Consider the following 22273-nt stretch of genomic DNA (forward strand, 5'->3'; position numbering starts at 1 on the left):
CTCCCACTGTCTCTGAGGGCAGGAACTGGAGTCCAAAGCTGACCCTCAGAGAGCTGAAGGCCTTCTAAATCATGGGGCCCCTGCACAGATAAGGTCAGCTGGCCCTTAGACCCTCCTCTCACTGCATAAGACCAGAAGTGTTTTTTTTTTTTCTGAGGATTTTCAGAATTCTGTCAAGGGCTTTATTTATTTATTTTTTTAAAGATATTATTTATCTATTCATGAGAGACACAGAGAGAGAGAAAGCCAGATACACAGGCAGAGGGAGAGGCAGGCTCCATTCAGGGAGCCCGATGTGGGACTCGACCCCAGGATTCCAGGATCACACCCTGGGCCCAAGGCAGACGCTCAACTGCTGAGCCACCCAGGCATCCCAAGGGCTTTAAATTATCCTTTTGAGTCAGACACCTCGTTGATCCACAGAGCAAGGCAGGCCAGCAGTCCCCCTACAAGGAGCATACCTCCCGAGATGCTACCCTGATAAAAGGAAGCCACAGCCCAGCCAGACACCAGAGGGGATGGTGGGCAGTGGAGGCTGCCACTGCAGAGTGCCATCACCCTTCCCCTGTTATTCTGCAGAAGGCTGACATACACATGGAAGAGCTGGAGGCTCAGAGAGGTGGCACAACTTGCTTAAGGTCATTCAGCTGGGGGAGGCTGGGACTGGATCCAAATCCAGGTCTGGATCCAAAGCCCCTGTCTTTCCACCTCCTGGGGCCTCTCCCATGCTGCTTCCCGTGAGGTCAGCATGGCTCTTCTCCACTCCTGGGGGGAAAGGACGTCCTAACAAAAGCCGGGAGCCTGGGGGTAGCTCAGGAGAGCAGCCAGAAAGAAGTCAGGAGACTCGATTTCCCCAACCGACCCCCTGAATTTTCATCACACCTTGAAAAAGAGGGGCCGGCTTTGCTTCAAATGGTTTTATTAAAAATTGTACCAATTGATAGGGGGAAAATATACACACACATATACGCATGTGAAGAACATAAAGCCAAATATTCTGTACAGGTAAAAAAAACAATGGGTCCCTGTTCCCCTCCCTCTCTTTCTCTCTCTCCCAGAGGCAGGGTGCCTAGAACCCAGGGACAAGTAACCCAGGCTGAACAAAATGCTACATTCTCACTGGGTCTCTCCCTGCCAGCCCCTGTGGACCCGGGGATGGGGCAGCGGGGGGGGGGGGGGGGGGGGGACGGACGCTCACAGAGCGGGGAGAGGGGCCGCCACTCAGGCAGGGAGTGGGGCAGCAAGGCTGGTGCCCCTAACCAAGAGCTCAGCTTGTGTTATTCCCTCAAAGCTTGAAGTCCCCACCAGCTGAGGTACCCCCTGCCCACAGGGGACCCAGGAGGCTTCGGGGGCTCCTAAGTGATCCCCTTCCTAGACCAGGTCCAGCTAAGGTCCAGCCTCCCACCAAAGATCTGCAGCTTCTTGCAGCCCAGACTGAACGTTGATTCCCAGAAGCCCCACAGAGCCGTGGAGGCAGGAGTCTGTGTTCTCGCTGCTTTCCACTGTCCATACCCCGTCTTCATCAAGTCCACCAAATGACACAAGCTTGCCAGCTCTCTGTGTGCTCCTCTGCCGACTGGGGCAGGCGCAGTGGCTCCCTATCCCCCAATGGAGGTCAAGGCAGGACCATCCCAAACAACCCCCCCAAAATTCCATGCCCAGGCTGGAGCCACCTCGGGATGAGGCTGGGCCTCTGGGGCCAGTGAGACGAGTCAGCTGGGCCCCTCTGAGTGCTTGGAGCATGCCTGACACGTAAGCTCTGGACACAGACCCACACCCCTCAGGGCTCGGGGAGGTCACTGGGAGGTGATTTTTCTCTCCCTCGCACTGAGCAGGAAAAGGCCACAGGGACAGCTCTCCAGCAGCCCAAATTCGAAGCAGGCAAAGGCAGAGAGGCCAGGCCAGGTCCTCCAACTCACTTAGGGAGTCAGATGTCTGGCCTGGGTGGGGTTCTCTCCCTCATTCTGTCTATCCGCTTTCAGAAACTCTAGGGTTCTGAATCAGAAGGGCCTGTCTTGACCCTGAATATCAGGCTTCCTCCCTCCAGGGCTTTTCTATAATGAGAGTGAGGTTTCCAGCCCCTCTCTCCCCTCACCCTCAGCAAACCACAAAAACTCCACAAGTCTTCAGCTGGTTACAGGTCAGGAGCCAGGTCAGAGTCTCCCTCCCTCCAAATCGGATTCTCCTCCCCCTAACTAGAGACAGCCAAGCTCCCTGGGGTGGGGGATGGGGAAAGGGGGCCCAGAGGGAGGGATGCATCTCCTGAGGCTGGACCTGAGGAATGTTCAGACCAACTCACCAGGCAGAGGGGGAAGGGGCCAGTCTAGATTACTAGGCCAATTAAAAACAGCCAGCCAGGAGGAACCGCTCTCCTTCCTGGGGCCATTTACCTCCCGGGTGTTTTGGGGGGGAAGGGCGAAGGAGGGGGTTTTAAATTTTGCCCCAGCTTGCTTAGGGTAGTGAGTGAGTTCCTGGCCTCCCATAAGACAGAGGCAGTGCAGTCGGACTGCCCTCCCCTGGCCTCAGGCTCCATGTTCAGGTGGGCTTGTCAAACTCTGGGATCAGTTCTCAGAGCAGGCCACAGGACATCCTGCCCGGGGCCTGGCAAGATCTCCGAAGCTGGTGGCTTTGCCTCAGCACTGGGGCCCCAGACCATTTATTTGTTCTCTCACTCAGCTCAGCAGGGAAGTCCGCTAAGAGGGGTTCAATGAGGCTGGCAGAAATAATCCTGGTTTTCTTGTGTGCTGCTCAAGCAGACACCAGCAGCCTGCCTGTCACTGCCTTGGTCCAGAAGAGGGAAAACAATGTCCAATGCACATTCTAAAATGCTGTGGAGACACACAAAGAAGGCTGGATTTCACAATGGTCAGCGTGTCCCCGAGTTGGTCTTCACCTGTTCCCTGGGTTCCTTCTGGTAAGCAGGAACCCATCTTCTTAGCAGACAAACCATGGTACACACCCTGAGAACAGAATTCTAGCCAAGAAGAGGTAATACCTCCAGAACATCCAAGCAGAACAAAACAAAGGCTAATATACAGTTTGAGGTCCTTCACCTCAGGGCTGCTGTGAGCCCATATGGCACCTTTGTGCAAATTAGGAACGACACCCCTTCCTCTGAACAGACGTAGCCTAAGACGAGGGCATATAGCCTAGTGGGCAGAGTATGAGCTGGATTTTAGCTTCCATTATCTTCTTCTGCAGGTGCCCTTGTGCAGTGCACAACCTGCCCAACTGCACATCCAGTAGATTAATGCTTCCTGCAGACCTCCTCTCTGTAGAACCGTAGGAGCTTGTTGGGCTTCTTCAGGTTTGAGAGTCTATGTGGACTCCTCCAATTTCCTTGGGTAGCCCTGAGGTCTTCTCTGCCCAGGAAGCCATCTTTACTTTGGGCCTTGCTTCATGTTAGCACCAATGTTATCTTTTCTTACATATGCAAAAAGTATAATTTAATTTCTACATGTCTAGTTAACAGATTCCCTGTGTCTTTTCAGATTCCCCGCATCTGCTATCAGAGCTGCCAGCCTGGCTGCTTTAAATTCTCTCCATGAGTGCCACAGCAGGGAGAAAAGGGAAGTTCAGAGGCAGCTGCAATCCTGCTGAGCTCCAGAGCACGATATTCCCGGGACTAGCTGGAAGCTGAAGGAAGACAGGAAACATGTACCCAAATTTGACAAATTTGACGGCTCCACACTCTAATCATTGCCTGTGATTCTAAAAGACATGCTTCAGCTGACAAAGCCACAGTGCTGGCTTCTTCCTGTATCCCACTAGGTGTGAAAAAGGAATGGGGTTAAGCGGGAGGAGGTATGTCGTTTCCAAGGAAACCAAGGGGTCTGGGTTCCTCTAGGGCTGAGTCTCACAGGTGGGATGGCCACCACACTTCCCAGCCCCATGTCATCCTGCAGTCCGTTGGCTGGGTCTTTTGAAAGAAGAGCTGACAAAGGCACAAGCTGCTGGCTATGGCATGGCCATTGGCTCTTTGGCTCATCCGTGGCTGACACCCAGTGTATCCCAGGCAGCCAGAGGTGGCAAGGGTTCTGCACCTCAGGACCAATCCCGGGGCCTCTGAGTGGGAGCAAGTAAGACTTGAGGCCTACCCGGAAGTTTGGTTCATTTTGCGGCATGTTTGAGGGGTCCTTGGAGAAACCCAACCCTCCCTGAGGTCTGCTGGAGATGACAGGGGCTGGGCAAGAATCCCTGAGCCCTTGAGGCAGGCAATGACTGGGCCAAAGGAGAACCCAGATATGGAGCTGGCTGACTGGCCTAGTGGAAGTTGCCACGCTCAGCTGGAAAGCCCCTGGCCAAGGCCCTGGGGGATTAAAGCAGTGTGACTGTCAGATCTCGGGCCATCCATGGTGGAAGGCTGATAGTGCGGGTGGAACCAGGAGTCTCATCCAATCTCCTATGTCTTCAGCGAGCTCCTGGGAGAAACTACAGTCCACTCGCCGGAGCACATCACTACCTGGTCATCTTCAACAAACGCTCAAGAAACACTCGACGTGTCAGAGCCCTCGGGAGGTCCCACATCACAGACACATCAGCCTCCACTTCAACAGTGTTTGACAAAGGCCCTTACTCCTGGTCGAGGTCCTGAACAGGGAACGATATCCCGCTTGGGTATGTCTTATGTACACAGAGAGACACTTTTAAAATGCAAACGCAAAAAAACAGCAATGAATACACTTCATAAGACACGGTGTCAGTCCTCTCGATGCCAACCAACGTCCTTCCTGTGGTGCCCTGAACGAAGAGGGCAGCCCAGCCTCACCTGGGACCTGCCCCATTCCTGTTCTCATCTGCATTCAAAGCCAGGTTGTGCAGGAAGAGGAGAATCTGCCACCACACTCGATTTTGGTTTTGCTGGTGCTGAAAGGGAAAAAAAAAATGTGATTCCTAAACATAGCCTGTAGCCTTGACGACTCCTGACTCCTTATCATTCCCAATAAAAGTTCAGATCGATGTGTCTAGGGGCAACACTTTAATCCTATCAGGACAGCAAACTGGGGGATGGGGGGGTCAGGGGGGTAGGGGAGGGGTGAGAAGAGTGGTGAAGAGGAGGAGATGAGTTCTCCAAAAAACAATTGCAGTTTTAACATTAAAAAGAAAAGACCCGGCTCTTTATGCACTGTGCACAAGAGGATTAAACGTTTTCCCCTGCTTGCAGGATTTTCCAGAGTTTAGCCAAGTGCTGCTTTTAATCAGATTGGCTCCTGAGCCCCTCAAACCTCAGCTGCATGAACAACAAACTTTCTTCAGAAAGAAAGAGAAGAAGTGCCCCCCTCTCTTCCCCAACTCCAAAGTAACACAGAGAACAAGGGGGGAAGGGGGGGAGCCTCCATCTGCAAGTGATTTGACACTGTGAAGGTCAAAGGGTTAATCTTCAATTTAAACCACACTGCTGAGGCAGCAAAAATCTGATTTCATCCAGTGCAAACACGCACGCACACACATGCACACACACAGACACACACACACACAGACGCATACGCTTGTACGCCCGCCCTCTCTCCCTTCCCAGCATCTCCAGCTCAGTGCTGCCCTTTTTATAGCTGCTCTTGACAGTAAGCCATAAATAATCCCTCTTGGAGCGCTTTCCTACTGACTGGGGCCAATTAAACGTTAAGCAAGAACATACTTGAAAACAAAACAAAAACAAAGAATGCACACTACTCTCTGGAGGTTATCCCAGGTCCTACTGTCAGGCAGGGAAGCTGGGGGCAAAGGTCAGGGGTCAGAAGCTCACAGGCTTGGGGCTGCTGCCACACCCACACAGGTACCATTTCCTGGGGGCCAGCAGAGGCTCCGAGGGGAGTGGGGTGCTGGAAGAGGTGGCCTTTGTCCTCTCTTTGTCTGCCAGGGCAGGAGGACGGGATGCGGGCCCTCTCCACCCGGTCCTCGGTGCAGAGGGGAATGAAAAGCTAGTGTGCAGGAAGAAGCCAGCACGGGCTGGACCGGGGTCACTGGCAGGGCCCCGCAGTGAGTGTGGCCATGTGAAGGGACAGCAGGGCCGGGGCCCTTCTCGGGCTGTCTTTAACCACTGCCTGGGCCCCTATGTCTCAGATGATGAGGACAAGGTAAGTCAGTGGCAGAATGGAAAGTGAGCCCGGGTGTCCCGCGCCCACACCCTTGGAGCTTTGTGGGCAGGGTTGGCCCTGGCCTCCTGGACTTTCCCCCAGGCCCTGTGCAGGTTTCAGGCCCCCCCCCCCCACCTCCACTGGCCTTGGACCACAAAATTAAGAGAGGTGACCTGTGGACTGCAGCCGACCTCAGGGCCCTGCCGAGGCAAGTGAACCCCACGCTCGTCTGGGGCCACAGTGTGCCCCTTGCCCCTGAGGAGGGGAGGCTGGAAAACCATCCAGGAAGCCGGAGTTAGGGCTCCTGCCAGGAGGGGAAATCAGGGTGTGCCACAGAGGAGTCCTGGCAGACTGCAGCGGGAGACTGATGGCTTCCTTGTGTTTTGTAAACAAAGATGAGTAAAAAGAGGAAACACAGCCGGCTTAACAAAATCTGGTTAGAGTGAAGCAGCGTGAAAACAGCCTCAGCTGCAAAACCTGAAGGGTCGGGCCTGCCTGCAGCAGCTGGCAGGGCACCCCGCCTCCTGCTTCCCGCCCCCAGCTGCTGCCCGGGACAGGTGCAAAGGTCATGTGGCGGAACAGGAGGAAAATCCAGGAAAAGACTGGTCCCCAGAGACGCCTGTCTGCTGGAATTCCAAGTCTCCTCAGGTGCCTGTTTGAAAAGGCCAAGTAACAATAACAGCCACAATCATGACAAGAATAGTAGCACTGAGTGTGTCAGGCTCTGAGTCTTCTACAAAGTGTGAAGACTTTGCTGGTCCGTGGACCAGCAGTCTCAGCACCACCTGGGAGCTTACTAGAAATGTAGATCTACTGACTCAGAATGTGCATTTTTAACAAGATCCCCACATGACTTGGAGACTCCATTAAACTCCTTTGGCCCTTCTCGACAATCCTGTGAGATTGTTACATATCATTATCCCCATTTTACAGACAAGAATGTTGAGAGTTCAAGAACTTGGCCACATGGCTACTAAGTGGCAGGGACTGAATGGAATCCAGACCACCTGGCCCTAGAGCAATGTCTTTACCCATTATCATTATTCTCTGGGCACCACCACACAACTTTCTTTATGCCAAAGCAGACCCTTTCTTCTCCTCTTCTCTAAATCCTATCAAAATAGCTCAATGGCCAAGGAAGGGAGATCACAATTCTATGTTGTGGGGCCTGGGCCAATCCCATTTCTGTATGCCTCAGTTTTTTTCCCCAAATGCCCCTAATGGAGGCTGCCTGGGTAACTTCCGGGGCCCTGAGGTATCTGGGGATGAGGGCAATGCAGCACCCTCAGTCCCATCATTTGGGGGTGTTGGGGGACCCAGAAGCAGCTATGGGCCAGAGCGTGCTGTCAGAGAGGAAGGCCGAGGTCTTGCTGGGAGACATAGGCATGCCTAGGTGCAGAGGCAGGGCCACAGACCCACCGCTGGAAAGAACCTGAGTCCCAAGCCTCTGCCTGTGACAGGCCTCAGGGTACAAGGCACTTTGGGCGGTGGGTGGCTCCCTGGGCCAGGACTCAGAGGACCTGGCTGTAGGCGGGAGATTCCCACCAGCTTGTCTGCGAGTCCTCACTTCCCTTGTAAGAGAAATGTAAGCATGGTATTAGATCAGCAGTTCCCAAACCTGACTGTGTCACAGAATCCACTGAGGTGCTGTTAGAAATACAGAGTCCCAGGGTTCCACCCAGGCCAACTGGGTCAGAATCCCCAGGGAAGCAGTCCAGGAATTTGTACATTGAACAAACTCTCTGGGTGACATTTTTTATTTTTTTATTCTATTTATTTAATTATTTTTAAGCTTTTGACTCTTTAAGTAATCTCTACACCTAACACGGGGCTCGAACTCACAACTCTGAGTTCGAGGCCCATGCTCCACTGACCAGGCCCACTAGGTGCCCTAGGGCAACGTTTTTTAAATCAGAAGTAACATTGTATATTTTAGTCATCAAAGTAATACATGTTAACTGTAGAAAAATTGGAAAATACAAGAGGTGAGACGGAAGAAAATAAAATCACTTGTGCTCTTGCAGCCTAGAAGAAAACACTTCATTTTTTTTTTTTTTCCAGTCTCTTTCAATCTCTTCTCATCAGAATAATGACTTGGCCAAGCCAGAGGTAAATCCTGCCCAGGTGGTTCTGAGGCAGCCAGGCCACAGACCAGCATTTGGAAACCACTGAGGTGCTTTCCGATTCTGAGGTTTGGGATGTGAAGTTTGTCATCCACAATTACCCTCAGGATTACAATTCCGAGCTCCAACAGCTGAATCCAGCCAGCCTCTCGGAGGGTCCGGGTGGGCCGGGAGACCAGGCTGCCTCGTACTGAGTTAAGCTGGCTGCATGGCAGCTGAGAGAGCAGTAAGAGCAGGGCCTGGTAACCAGTCCATGGCCTCAGTCGTCCCTTCTCTGGGCACAAGAAGATGCCACACAAATTCCACTTAGCCTTCTCTTGCCACAGGGCAATCCCTGAAAGGCCCTCTTCTGAAAAGAAACCAAGCTGCATCTCACCAAAATTATCAAAGAATGCCCTGATCATGAAGAAACCAAGCACTTAACAAAACTATCAAAGAATGTCCTGATCAATAACAAATACAATATTAAAAAAAAAAAAATTACACAAAAGGGCCTGACCAGAAAGGAAAGAGAAAGGACATGAAGGGAGGCCAGTGAGAAAAACAGTAAGGAGGAAGGAAATCGACAGTCACTGAACAGGATGAGGTACACAAAGACACCACAATGCCAGAGAACATGGGTCCTTCCAGCAGAAGGTATGGAGGAGCAGGGAAGAAGGAAGGGGAACCAGGAAAGAGTAGGCTTGGCCTCTCATGCTCATGGTACAGCATGGAACGCAGCACCCGAGATCAGTGAGTGCAAACCTTCAGAGCAGGACCTTCCTCTCCCAGAGTTAGCTAGAGTACCCTTCTAAGTCCAGAAACCTGCAAGAAGTGGGGGTTCTAAGAAGGCACAGTCAAGGTGGGCGCTTAGGGATTGGAGATGGAGGCACAAGGGATGGGGAGCTGCTGGGGATTGAAGTTTCCACTTGATTTTAGCCAAAAGGCCGAGAAGTGATTGGGATTGAAGTTTCCACCAGAAGACCTCAAACTGAGAGTTTAGAGGGACAGAGGAGAGGAAAAAAAAGAGAGGTGAATGCCCTGTGGGAAAGGGATCCAACCTGGTGGATAAAAATATCCTCTTCAGTTAAGACAGCATAGGCAGGTACTAGAGACCCAGGGCTCTTCTTTGACGGTCCCACTTCCTTGCTGTGGTCAGGGGATGAAGGCAATCAGCTGACAAGGGTTCAAGTCACCCCCACTGGGCACACAGTAGGTACTTAACAAATGCACACTGGACCGACTACAGAAAAGTCAGCCTTGCAAGATAACCCACTTGTCTGAGGCCGGGAACAAGTGATGTCTGGCCAGGTCTAAAGATGTACTTGATGTGATAGTATCAGCCTCTTGCCTAGGGAGAGGCCCAACTAGTAAAAGGCTTTTCTTCTTCTTCTTCTGTTTTTTTTTTTTTTTTTTTTTTAAAGAGCTGGCTGTGGTGTCTGACAAGGTTGGATTACACAAATCAAACTGTCCCATGTGGCCTCTGCCCTAAGCACAGTGTTCCCTCCCCTTCCCCCAGATAAGAATCTCCCTCTGCCTCTCTCCCTTTGGATCCAATTCACACCCTCTGGGCGCTTTGTGTGTCACCAGTATTCCAGATGCTTCAGCAAAAGCTAATTCACCCCCGAAGGACTAGAGGAAAGAACACCCATATACTGTGGCCCTGCTCGAAAAGAACCCTGCCAATTTTACCAAACAGACAGCGATTCATAGTATCTTATACTGAGAGATAAGATCCAATCTACCCATTTCTTCTTCCTAAAGATCTGGAACACAGGAAGGACACATATTATCAATCCCATTTTACAGATGGGGAAACAAAGGCTCAGAAACATCCCTCCAAGCAAATTAGTTGGCAGGGACTGGGGGTGGGCGGTGGGGTTATTCAGACCCCTGTCTTCTAACTCCATAGCTATGTTATTCTGCTAAAATATTACAGTGTATTTATTCACACTGTGGAAAGTAGTACTAACTTTTCAAAGAGAATCACCACTGAACTGCTCCCCTAGTATGTTTAAAGACATTGTTTCCAGATCATTAACTATTTAGTAAGGATGCCGTGGACCAGAAAAACATAAACCTTCCAGAGGCAGAGCAAACTGAAGATCAAACAGAAATAAAGCTAAAAACTGCTCTGAAAGGATGACTTCAGGTCATGTTCTGAAACCACACTTGGTTTCTTTAAAATGCAGAATTTCGCATACCCTGTTTTACAGGGAGAAACATTCTCTTCCAAGTGATGTTTTCCTACCTCTCCCCTGTCTCCATGCTGCTCTAAACCCACCCTGGCGGAGGCTGAGCGGGGCAGCCTTGCCACCAAGAACAGGAATAGAGATAAGAGAGACTTCAGGAAAATTCGACCTGGAAGAAATTGAGGAGATGTTTTTGTTCAATTCAGCAAGCTTTTATCAAGCCCCCAACTGGGGCAAAGGCTTATGAAAGGCACAAAGATGAGCGAGATGTAAACTGCCCTCGATTATTCTATAATGTGAGCAGAAGAAAACAAAAGCATAGAAGTAAGTTTTATGGGAGGCAGAGCCAGGTCAGGGCAGTAAGTGGGTGCTCCTTCATGCTCTTGTTTGCCAGGAGGTGCCTGGAAGCAGTGATGGGTGGTGGGAAGACTACAGTCTTAGGACTGATCAGATCTGTATGGCTCCCAGCACAGCCACTGACAGCATAACTTGGGCGCGCTGGGCTGTCTCCCTTCTCTGAACCTGTTTTCTATAAAACAGCGATGATCGGGTCCAGAAGTAGGAGGTGGCTGTGTGATCAAACAAGAAAAATACACATAAAGCGATGGGCCTGGTGACAAGAGGGAGCAGCTCACTCCCCATGGAGGACAAGGAAAACCTGGGCCTCCCTTAACCTCCCCGACACCTCCCTCAACATCCTCTTCCTCAGAGAGGTCCAGGGGTGGAGGAGTGCTATCTTCTAAACAGACTGTTGCAGTCCTGGGGAAATCCCTGACTTTTCATTCTGAGACGGGCCAAGGTAGCTAGAGGCGGCTGGGCTCAGAAATCCAGGCTGCCAGGCTGACCAAGGGATTCTGAAACCCACAGGGCAGCCCCTTGGGCCCAGTGGCCCACTGCCCTAAGAATGCTTCTGACCCAGACGGCCGGAGTAACAGGCAACGTGGCAAAACGGAAAAAGAAAAAAATAACTCCTTGCCAAGAGCTTCCTCAGTGCAGCCAGTAGTGCTAACAGGACGTTGAAGCCACACCACCCTGGCAACACCAATCACTTCTCCAGGGAAGAAGGGGTAGCCTGGAGCCACTGGTTCTCAGTGGAAGACAGGAGGGTTTCCTCTATGCAACTGCAGGCCACTGGCTTCAGCTGTGTGTGTGGGGGGAGGGGGGAATGGGGGAGGGAATAGAGATGGGGGAGGGGATAGGGCTGTGTCCACCACCCAGATCCCCAGAGCCTTTGGGGCCCCTACCTATCCTCCCACAGAGATGGCTCTGGCTCCCTCAGCCTGAGAACTGCTTCATCAAACTATCAGACAACTTAAGAACTCAAAAAAAAAACCTGCTGTGGGTGCTCCAGGCATAAGTAAGGGACAGAGGACGGAGGACTGCCAGATGTGCTGTGGGTCTACAAGACTGTGGAAAAGGAACCCTAGAGCTCTGGCTCCCAAACTGGAGCCTTAGCAGCTGGCTGTTCTCAGCCTGTCTGAGGCCAGTTCCCTAGGCAGGACAAGGCAAGCTAAGTATGGAAGAAGGCTGGACCCTCCTCTTCGCCACATACACTGACTGTTCTCGTTCTGGTCATGGAACATGCCCTCTTGCTTGCCAGACGTGATCAAAAGGCAAACTAGACATTTTTCTTCATCCTTCTTTTCTAGTACCTCTCCGAGCCCCTCCTCCCATCACCCCCTTCACCCTTAAGGGGGAAAAAAAAGCCAACTCCCATCCCCAAGGCCCAGCTTGGTGGGGAGGGAATGAACTATCCGGAACTATAAGGCCCTTCTCCTGGAAGAGAGAGTAGTCAGGTGCAGAGTTGTGTGGGGAACTCGGCCTCTAGTCAGCCACGCTGATGACTCAGAAGCTAAATATAGTGAGCGATATAAACAGAGCCAGCCACAGAGCAAACACAGGGCCCCGAAGCCCCGGCCTGGCTCTCACGCACAGCAGCCCTCCCCAGTAACACCCCCCCCCCTCCCCAACCTCCCCCAGCCCCCAGCCCTCTCCTAGGTAGACCTCCCACTGCTGGAACAGAGGCTGGCTCCACAGGGACCGGCTCACTCTAAGGTGAAGCCCTGGGGCTCCTACTCAGGGCTGCCACATCTAGGGCCTGAACAACCTCATTAGCCGCAGTCTGAGCACCCCCAAAACCACTTAGCAACAAGGAAGGCATCTCAAAGGGTCAGGTAGCAGCAGTCAAGGGCCCCTGAACAAAGGATCCAGGCTGTTGGCAGATGTAAACACCACTCTGGGTACGACTTCCAAGCGAGCTCCCCAAGAACTATAAAGACAGGCCCAAGCAAAATCCTACAATCATCTTTTGGCACGTTTCCCAAAATGTTAAACTGCCCACACCTTAATAGTTATAGGTACTACAATCTCCAACGGGCTTTCACATCTGTTCTGCTAAGTAAGCATTAGAAATCGAGGTGCAGAAGTTAAATGATTTGTCTATGGACAGAAAGCTTGTGACAGAGGGAGGATTTGAACCTGAGTCTACCTTTAAGTATAGGATCCTTTCTGGAATATTGCAATTAAAGATAGTTTTTAGTGAGTATCTGACATTTTCTTCAGATTTCATTTTTCAGAAAGTCTAATTACTGTTCAGGGAATTTCCAAATTTGACTATTCTGAATGAAGCCACTCCTGGTCCAACTGAAAAAGCCATTTCCAACTCAAAGAATTCCAATGTTCTTGTGGTTTTACTCACTCAATGGTCTACAGCGGCTTTTTTTTTTTTTGATTCTTGGCTTTTTAACATTGCCCAGAAATACCCCCCATAAATTTCAAGGTGGTGCCACTGGGATAGGAGACTTTCCTAAGAGGAGGAGGACAGAAGCTACTGCCCATTCTTAGGCCCATGCTGGAGAAGACTGTGGCAGGTGGAATAGAATGAAAGTAGAACCCACATCTTCTGACCCCAGCAGCTCATGAACACAGTGAGGAAGCTAACCTGTACCTCCTCCTCCCTGCAAAAGCTGGACAGACACAGAAATACCAAGGTAACTTCACAGAGCCTGAGTCAAGGTAAGCCATGGCAAGCACATCACCAGACATCTGCTGCAGAGGAACAAAGAGGAGAACCTTCCAGGGGCATCTGGGTGGCTCAGTCAGTTGAATGTCCAACTCTTGGTTTCAGCTCAGGTCATGGTCTTGGGTCATGAGATTGAGTCCCATATCAGGCTCAGTGCTCAGCATGAAGTCTGCTTGTTCCTCTCCCTCTACCCCTACACACACACACACACATACTCTCTCTCTCTCTATCTAAAATAAAGAAATAAAATCTTAAAAAAAAAAAAAAAAAAGAGGGGAACATTCTACTCCTGACCCAAAGGAAGGTGGGGCATTTGATTGGGTTTGGAAAGGCTTTTACCTCCAATCACCTAGCATTCAACTCTCCTGTTGCTTTGGAGACCCAAACTGCTGACAAAAAGCGCCTTACTGACAGTGATCTTCTGCCTTCAAATCTTTGCCCTTCCATCCAGAGGAGCCACCCTGAACAGATCACACAGGTAACCAGGCTAGATGCCCACCCCACATGCTCCCTAGGATGTATGTTGGGAGGGCTTATGGCCAGCAAAAACTGAGATCCAACATCCAGTGGAACTTGCAACCTTTTGAATCTGGGGTTAAGTTGATGCACTCAATTTGCCAAAATGCCATGCTGCAACACACTACCCCATCATTGTACCTCCCAGCCCCTCTGCTCACATCTCCTAGGAAGAAGTATTCCCCTGATACACAAATAGAATAACTAAGGTCTGTAACTGGGGACCAAAAGTGGCAACTCACACCCCCTACAGGACTCAGGGACCAATGGCCGTTGTCTGGCCCTGGGACACCATCCCAGATCTGAGGAGAAAGGAGATGGCTAAGCCCTCCCAACACCTTACTGCCTTACTTGGGTTGTATTTCTGTCACTCTCTAAACTCAACCTATGACAATGGGGGATGGCCATCATTTCTTTGTGGAGAAATGTACAAGGCCGAGGTCCACAACTGAACAGCTTGGACACAAATTTCTCTATGCAGGGCAGGTGGAGGGGAGCTCAGGGGAAGCAGCTCTGCTAAGGGATCAGCCTGATGGGAGGCGTGGGAAATGTACTGTGAACTGACAAGAACAAATGTGAGGGACGATCAGGCTTACAGACAAAAGGAAACAAGCATTAACAAGTACCTACTGTGTACCTGGAGCTTTCATTGGTATTTTCTCACTTAATCGTCACAATACAATTCTGTGGTATTAGCTCTAATTTACAGAAGAGGACGATGTGGACTTGGCAACGTCAAGTGCCTTCCTGATGGCTAGTAGGTGTTAGAACGGGTATTCAAATCTGGACCTTCTTGACCTTGGATTCAAAGCCTAGAGACTGGGGATCCCTGGGTGGCGCGGCGGTTTGGCGCCTGCCTTTGGCCCAGGGCGCGATCCTGAAGACCCGGGATCGAATCCCACGTCGGGCTCCCGGTGCATGGAGCCTGCTTCTCCCTCTGCCTGTGTCACTGCCTCTCTCTCTCTCTGACTATCATAAATAAATAAATTAAAAAAAAAAAAAACAAAGCCTAGAGACTTAATCCTAAACCACTTCCTAGTACTTCAGTTTCTCTGCCTGCAAAGGAAGGGAATAGGGAAAGAAAATTATCCTAGCCTTTCCTGTAGGAGCTCCCAGAGAAGGTCCGTGAGTGGGGTTAGAGGGAAAGACGGGCTTAAAAGCAAGAGGATTCCACAGACAAAAATGTTTGGTTCTCTGTAATGGAAAATTTGGGAAAACCAGCTCTGGCCTAGAAAGGCTTAGCTGACCAGCCTCCTGCTACTATGAGGTCGGAATAGACAGCAGCCAGGGGGCCAAGGGACACAGGGACCTCAGGTGCCAGTATGGGGTCAAGTGCAGAGCAGGGGAGATTTGTCTATGGTTCTCCTCTGGCTCTGCTGCTTGCTCCTCCTCCCAGGCCAGGGTGGCTCTGGCTGATAGCTGAAAGATACCCTCAAGGAGGCAGCCCTGACCTGGGGGAAGCGATGCCAAGCAGCAAAGAGCAGGATCAAACCTTGGAATGAAGACTGTCTCCTCCTTTTCAGGACTGAGTCATGAAGAAAGGGCCCTGGGCTATGTTCTAGTCCTGTCCTCACAGCCTGCTCCCAAGCCTACAGGGGCTCACCAATGCATGGGAAACAACTGTTGAGAGAGATTAGGTCTACCGGGAATGAGAAAGGCTGCCTTCCAGACAGTCCTCTAGATGAATCTAGGAGACCCCGAGCCACCGTGTGTCCTCCGGCAGCTCCAGCACTGGGACTGGGAGCTGGGAACTGGTCTCAGCCCTAGGCCTGTATAACCAGGCAAGAGTGAATGGGCAGGAAGGAGGCCAAGAAACGGAAATCAAGAATCAGAGTGAGTCCACACATGGACCTAAGGAGAGACTCGAAGCCAAGTTTCCAGAAAACAATCAAAGGAGGGACTAGGAACTGGAGCCTGGGGCCAGAAGCTAGGCTGCCTTATTACCTAAGCATAGGGCCACCTTCTCTTCCCGATTAATAGGGGCTGGGAGACCCACCCAGGGACGAGGTCTAGCCCCCGATTTCCCTCAGAACTCCTCGGCAGAAGGCACTGACCATATCTAACCCTGATGGTCTGTTCTCAGGAGACCAAAAGACAACTTCTCTCTCCCCTGGGGCTGGCAACGGATTGGCCCTGAAGTCAAACCTACTGTGATCACCTGGTGTCACCCATCTCGACTCCGGGTCTGCCCAATCATGATGGAATTCTCTTGGAATTCTCTTGATTCCGGCCACACACACACACACACACACACACACACTGCCCGCCAGGACGGCCCCAGAGGTAGGGAATGTGTTCAGTTCCAGGTGGCGGGCCTTTGCTCCCCTGGCGGCTGTACCAGCCCCATTCAGCCCTGGGCTCCCTCCCGCCCCGTCCCGCCCCGTCCGCCCCGGGCAGCCGTCCAGAGGGCCAGCCTGGGAGGAAGGGTTAAGTGCCTGGGGGCCGGCCCAGACCGAGGCCGGGCCGGGCGCCTCCAGCCCGCGGCACGGAGGGCTCCTGCAGCACGAGCCCGCCAGCCGCCGCCTTTGTTGACGGACTCGGCCACATGCTCGGCTGACACGCGATGCTCCGCCCCGGCGGGGCTGGTGCCAGGCTGCCGGCCAAGCGCGGGCCGCCCGTCTGGAGAGACTCTCCGAGGTCCGCTCTCCAGAGTCCCGGGTCCCGGTTCCCAGACAGAGACAATGAGGAGCAGCCTCCCCAGCTGGAAAGTGTCAGGTTACAACCGGTTCCACCACTTTCCCCCACTCAGGCCCATCCCTCGGCGGCCTCGGTTACCCGGCTCCCACGGCACCTCAGCCCGGCGCCCCCCACCCCCCAACTGGCCGGTTTCAAAGCGGCTCCCTGGGAATCTTCCCCTGAGGTCCACGAGGGGCGATCTCCCCACCTGGCCTCGGGCAGACGCGGTGTGGCAGATGAGGCTGCGAAGCCACCCATTCCCCAGGAGAGATCGGGGCTTTCCTGCCCCAGGTGGGACGAACCGCTCTTAGAAGCCTGAGCCCAGAGGCGGCAGGTAACCCACTTGGAGCTCTGAGAGGGCAGGAGTGCTCGGACAGTTGGGCCCACCCAGTTCACCGGAACCACAGCAGCCCAGGCCAAGACCCCGGGACCATGCCCTTGGGGTCCCGGCAGACACGGAGTGGCTGAGGCAGGTCCTGGTCCACCCCCACCCCCCAGCCCCAGCAGACTCTCCTCCCGCCCCAGCCCAGCTCCCAGCTCCCGTGCCTACTTGCTGCATATGAAGCCGATGGAACTGGTCTGCAATGCACTGAAGCTTTCGGGCAATCTGTACCTCTGCTCGATGTTGCCACTGCCCTTCCGGGGGCTGCTCGAGGAGAGGCAAGCCTGCAGGGAAACTGGCAGGGAGAGGGAGCCGGTAGCCAGCGTTGCCTGCGAAGACAGAGGGCCCACATCTCAGCGTTCTCCACAACTCCACTATCCACCCCGAGGTGCCTGACGCTCCCTGCTGAGACCTGGGGCCGAGGCCTTCATCGGGGCACTCTGCCAGGTTTGGACAGACAGATCTGCTGGCTGCCCAGGCGTCTAAAAGCTGCCATTCAGAGAACGGGAGGGAATGGTCCCAGCCTTCCCTGTAGTTCTCCATTCACAGGCAGTGCCAGGGTACAAGTAGTATGTGTGGGTGAACCTGCCAGCCTTCTGTCTTTATTTACCAAGCTATGCTTGACCACAATTTATTTTTCATGCAGTAGCAGGTTGAAGCTCTTCTCTGGAAAAGCACCGGAGGCAGCTCTCCAGAGTTCCTGGGTTGAGCAAAGCAAGGCAGAGAAAGAGAAAACCAAAATGTGCCTTCACTTTTTCCTCTGGCTGGGCCCAGGTCCCACAGCTCGGGACAATGGTACTAAAACTAGGGAGAGCAAACTCTTCAGACCCACTGGATAGCCAAGTTCCTCTCTGGAGGAGCCCCAGGCCAGACCGCAAGAGCTAGAGACCAGCGCTGCACCCTACCCCAGTGCTGGCAGTCGAGCTGCCGCTAGGGGTGCCTGCCTGCCTGCCTTCTTCCTCTGTTCCTTCTTCCCTGCCGGCCTTATCCATCTCCTCAAACTCCAAAAAGAACTGCAGGGCAGCTCCCTCTGGGAATAACTGCAGCGTCTTCTCAATATGCTCCATCAGACATAGCAAGTTCGCCTCCAAGCCCTTCCCCTCCCTCCATAAGCTATTGTGCTAAAAGAAGAAAGCAGACTAAGTGTCTAACCCTGTCCCTTTGCCAGAGGAGGGCATGTTACTCATAAAGCAAACCATTTAAGCCCACAAATGAAGGGGTCTTGTCTGATTGAGCCTTGGAAACAGCCCCTCTACTGGCATCGAGCCCCGGCAGGCCCAACCTCTTTCTCTAGTTCCCCTTCCAAGCACAGAAAGTCCCAAGTGACACCTTCTGCCTTCAGGAATCTTCCCCTCCCAGAAAGGGCCGGGTTTTTCCCTTCAGTGTCAACAGCGATTCACACAGATCTCCCAACCTTCACTGGGGCCACATTGGCCAATTTACAAAAGGCATATCACTCCCAGGACACAAAAGGCTGGGCCACTCAACGGGCCACAGGATGTAAAACTCAAGGCCCAGGTACCACTCTCCTATCCCAAAAGGTACCACAGACCCAAGGATCCCTGCAGAAACGGACAAAAAGGCAGAAATGATGGCAGGCATAGCAATTTGCCCTTCTCAGTGCCTAAGGAGCACAGGTGAAGAGCAATGACAAGCAGAGAAGCAGAATGACAAGAATCGAGGAATCAATAGCCTCTGCTGTTCAATTTGGGGAAGGAAATAACAAAGTGCACGTTTGGGGAGGGGAAGTCCCCTCTTTTCCCCCAGTCTCTATGGGAGGAGTCCTGAGGCTAAGAGCACTCACCATAAAAGAGTCGCTGGGGCTCTTCGGTCACCCCACAAGGCAGCATGACACCCTGACTTGGGGAGGCCGGACTGAGGGTCTGGGTGGCCTTGTCTTCCTGGCTGGTGGGTCGAAGCCCAGGGCCACAGCAGTGGGTGAGAGGGAAGAGATGCAGACGGCTGAGGGGGCAGTCCAGCTGGCTCTGGGCAAACAGGTCAGCAGAGAGCAAGCTCCCAGGCTGGGTCCCCGGCTCCCCATCCTCTGGCTGGAACACATCATCCTCCAGCTCCTCCACACACTGAGGCGGCTCCATCTCCCCTGTTAGAGCACAATGCAGGCCTCTGGGATGCTGCTTCTACCCAGGCCAAAGCTGAGGGATTCCCCTCCCCTTTTTTCTTTCCTGCTTCCCCTTCTTATTTGGGTGAGTAGGGCCAGGTACTGATGACAGACAACTGGTGATAAAGTACTACCAAGGATGACACCCGCCCCAAAGGCTGAGGACAGCCTCACTGCTCCATACCTCTTCCCTGGGCCTTCTGGGAGCCACCCCCCACCTTGGTCTTTTCTCCTGACCCAGGCTGGTTCCGGTCATGAAGTCTGACTGCTATTGACTCTGAGCACTAGCAGGGGTATGATCAACGGCTACAAGCATGCAGGACACCTGGGGAAATGTCAACAAGACCAGACCCTGTGAGTGGCTATGGGAGGGCAGAGGGTGCTGGGACTGGCTGTACACACAGTGCTCGCTCGCTCTCTCTCTCTCTCACACACACACACTCACTCACTCACTGCCCTGAGGAGTAACCACCAAGCTCTCATTTCAGTCTGAACTGAGCTCCAGGCTCAGCAGCAAAAACAAAAGCCAGCAACTCTAGGGCAGCCAGGTTCCCTCCAAACCTGTTAAGCCCCGCCCAGCTGCCGATCTACCCTAGTCTCCACCCCCTGCTTGCTCAACACAACAAACAGGCTCCACGGTGTGGTAAGAGTGGGTCCTGGGAGAGAGGGCAGAAAGACCCAAGTGAGTCATTGGCCTCCCAACAGAGCAGAGCCATCTGCCCACCACAGCTTGGCCTAGAGGGTAGGTCCAACATCCAGCAATGTGGCCAGCCTCCCCCAGCTCAGCCTACTCACTCGTCTCCATGACTTTAATCTTCTTTGCCCACAGTCTACCTACCATTCCTGTCGGCACCGAACCTGAGATTGGTCTAACCCTCCTTACAGAAGGAAGTGAAATTCAGCCCTCTTTTTGTGACCTCACTCACTGTCTCTGTACTACTCAGGTTGTTGATAGGAGTTTCTTGGTAATAAAGAAGTTCCTCTTGCTCCACCTGATGGTTCTTGGAAATCTGAGCTTGGAGCCACCCAGCATCTTGAGCTCCCAACTCAGCCCCCTACATACACACACATACACCAGGAACTTGTTAGGGTCCCTGGGGCAGCCAGAAGCAACAACTACCTGAATGGTTTGGGATTCAGAGGGATACTGTTTGTCACTGCCAGATTCAATTAGAGATCCCCTGGGAATTTTGTCTCCCAGTCTCTTTCTTGCCTTTGAAGAACAAGCCAAATGGTCTGTAGGCTGGTAAGATACTTAAAGGAATCTCACTTAAATTCAGAAACTTGGCTTTCCAAAATGCAAGCTCTCTCCGAGGCGCTTGCTTCAACCTTCCCTCCATCCCAACCAGTCCATGAGCTACTATGACCCTATCTTTGCCCTCTTCCCTGGTGAGTGAGGAGATGCCAGCTTGGATGGCAAAACAGGCACATGGTGTTCTTTAGAAAGTGTTTCCCAAAGGAGGGTAGGAGATCTTCAGCTTATCAGCAACAGGAAACAAAGTTTCTTGCTGAAAGGACCAAGTACTGTCTTGCCAGTCACCTGGCAGGGGCTCTTCTCCAGCCTTTCAGCCTTCTCTCTGCAGACTGGCAATCCCAGGCTAAGAGGGGGCCCTCCAAAGCTAATCACAAGCAGGAGTCATTGTCTTGGGTTTTCCTTTGAAGCCAGTCACCTCCCCCTCCCCCACCCAGCAAGGCCCCAAAGTTCAACCCTTGCCTGGACTGGACTGTCGGGGAAATGAAGCCATAGGGTGTGTCTCTGCAAGCCCTGGGGACCCTACCCATTCTCCACAAGAACTGCAGGTGGCTCCTCTGTACGTGGGAGCCTCCCGAGGGGTGCTGGGCAAAGTCAAGTGTAAACTGGGATATGGTAAAGAGACCCTCTGCTCTCTTCGCCTGAGCTGAGGAGGTGATGTCCAAACTGGTAGGAGGAGCACACTTCTTGAGAGCACTGCCTGGGAAGGTTTTATTCCTAGCAAAGGGGAACCAAAGCCCGCTTTGGAACCATCTCAGCCCCGAAGGGCTGTAAGAGGGATGCTGAACTTAAGACTCCTCCTCCTAGGAGAATAGCCAGGCACTCGGAGGTTCCGTAGGAGTTAAAATCTGGGAACGCACACATACATGCGTACACACCCACACGACACACAGCAGACCTGGGTGACTCCAAGAGAGAGTCTCGGCCTCCGAGTCGTGATGCCAGGGCTCCGCGCCAGGGTCCAGCGTGACGAGCACTCGGGGGCTTGGCGCCCAGAGTCAATTGGGAAGGAGGGAAAGAGCCCAGCTGTTAAGGAGAGGAGCCTTCAGACTCCGCAGGGAGGCTGGACGCCCCCCCACCCCCTGTCCTACCCCCGAGTCAGATCCAGAGGCCGGGCCGTTCTCGGGAGCCCAGGGCTGCTCAGCAGTGAACCGCAGCTTCCCCTGCCCACCTGGACCCAACTCCCTGCTGTCTGAAATGCTACTGCCCCCAAGTTCCCTCGCGGAGCAGCGCACCTAGATAAGGGTCCTGCACCGCGTTCCCGCACCCCGGCGCTCCAGTCCTCCATGGTCCCCCCACACGCCCGCAGCCCAACCCTTCCCGGGCCCCCATGCGCAGCCCGACTCCTCGCCCCACTTCCCGCCGAGGTGCGATCCAACTCCGCCCGGCCCCCGGCCGCCCGCGCGCTCACCGGGCTGCGGCGGGTGGCGGGCGGCGCGGGCAAGGGCGGCGGCGGCAGCTGGCGGGCCGGCGCGGGAGGAGGCCGCCGTGCACCGCGCGGTATTGTTTCCAAAATACGCCCGCTCGGGGCATCCCGCAAACAGCTGATGAGGCCCCGCCTCCGGCGCGTCACGCCCCCGGCGGCCAATGGCGAGCGGAGCCCCGAGTCCCGGGCTGGGCGGCTGCCAGGGACCGTCACGAATGTACCAACCTTCCCTTGGAAACACTGCAAGGGGCCGAGCGAAATTCCGGCTCCCGTCAGAAACGCAATCGGAGAGCCGTAGTCGGCGCAGATTCCGATCCCGAGCGCAAGCCCGGGAAGGACCGGAAAGGCCCTGGTCCTCTCCATTAGAAGGGAGAGAGGGGGCGCCAAAATGACTTTTGTCTTCTCTTTCTCGGGAATGGTCTGAATAATGACGGAGCGCCCAGAAAGGGAGAAGAGGAGGACGCAGCGGGCGGCGTCCGTCGAGGGCAAGGTGCGTGTCCTCGTGGACCCCG

General features: G+C 53.4%; 1 protein-coding gene across 6 annotated transcripts; it reads right to left on the bottom strand.

Moving 5' to 3' along the window:
• Nucleotides 1-897: 897 nt before the first annotated feature.
• BMF (Bcl2 modifying factor) lies at nt 898-21844 on the bottom strand. 6 transcript variants are annotated; one of them, XM_072809414.1, is made up of 6 exons: nt 21747-21844; nt 21234-21361; nt 19302-19408; nt 18769-19065; nt 17133-17293; nt 898-4866 (listed from the first exon to the last, which is right to left on the bottom strand). In XM_072809414.1, exons 4-6 carry the CDS (start codon nt 19058-19060, stop codon nt 4765-4767), a joined length of 555 nt encoding a protein of 184 aa, XP_072665515.1. In that variant the 5' UTR covers nt 19061-19065; nt 19302-19408; nt 21234-21361; nt 21747-21844; the 3' UTR covers nt 898-4764. The 6 variants fall into 6 exon arrangements, with proteins under 6 accessions (XP_072665515.1, XP_072665514.1, XP_072665511.1 ...); XM_072809413.1 differs by having other exon boundaries at nt 19268-19408; XM_072809410.1 differs by lacking the exon at nt 19302-19408.
• Nucleotides 21845-22273: the final 429 nt, after the last annotated feature.

Source organism: Canis lupus, chromosome 32 (assembly GCF_048164855.1).
Source record: "Canis lupus baileyi chromosome 32, mCanLup2.hap1, whole genome shotgun sequence".
Taxonomy (NCBI): domain Eukaryota; kingdom Metazoa; phylum Chordata; class Mammalia; order Carnivora; family Canidae; genus Canis; species Canis lupus.

What these genes read in the sequence shown, in the direction of transcription:
- BMF (XM_072809410.1), bottom strand. Translation starts at nt 19,060, where the DNA reads ATGGAGCCGCCTCAGTGTGTGGAGGAGCTGGAGGATGATGTGTTCCAG. An exon ending in GCCCCAGCGACTCTTTTATG is followed by an intron (nt 17,294 to 18,768) that starts GTGAGTGCTCTT and finishes CTGTCTTCGCAG; the next exon opens with GCAACGCTGGCTACCGGCTC. An exon ending in ATCGGCTTCATATGCAGCAA is followed by an intron (nt 4,867 to 17,132) that starts GTAGGCACGGGA and finishes TTTCCCTTTCAG; the next exon opens with CACCAGCAAAACCAAAATCG.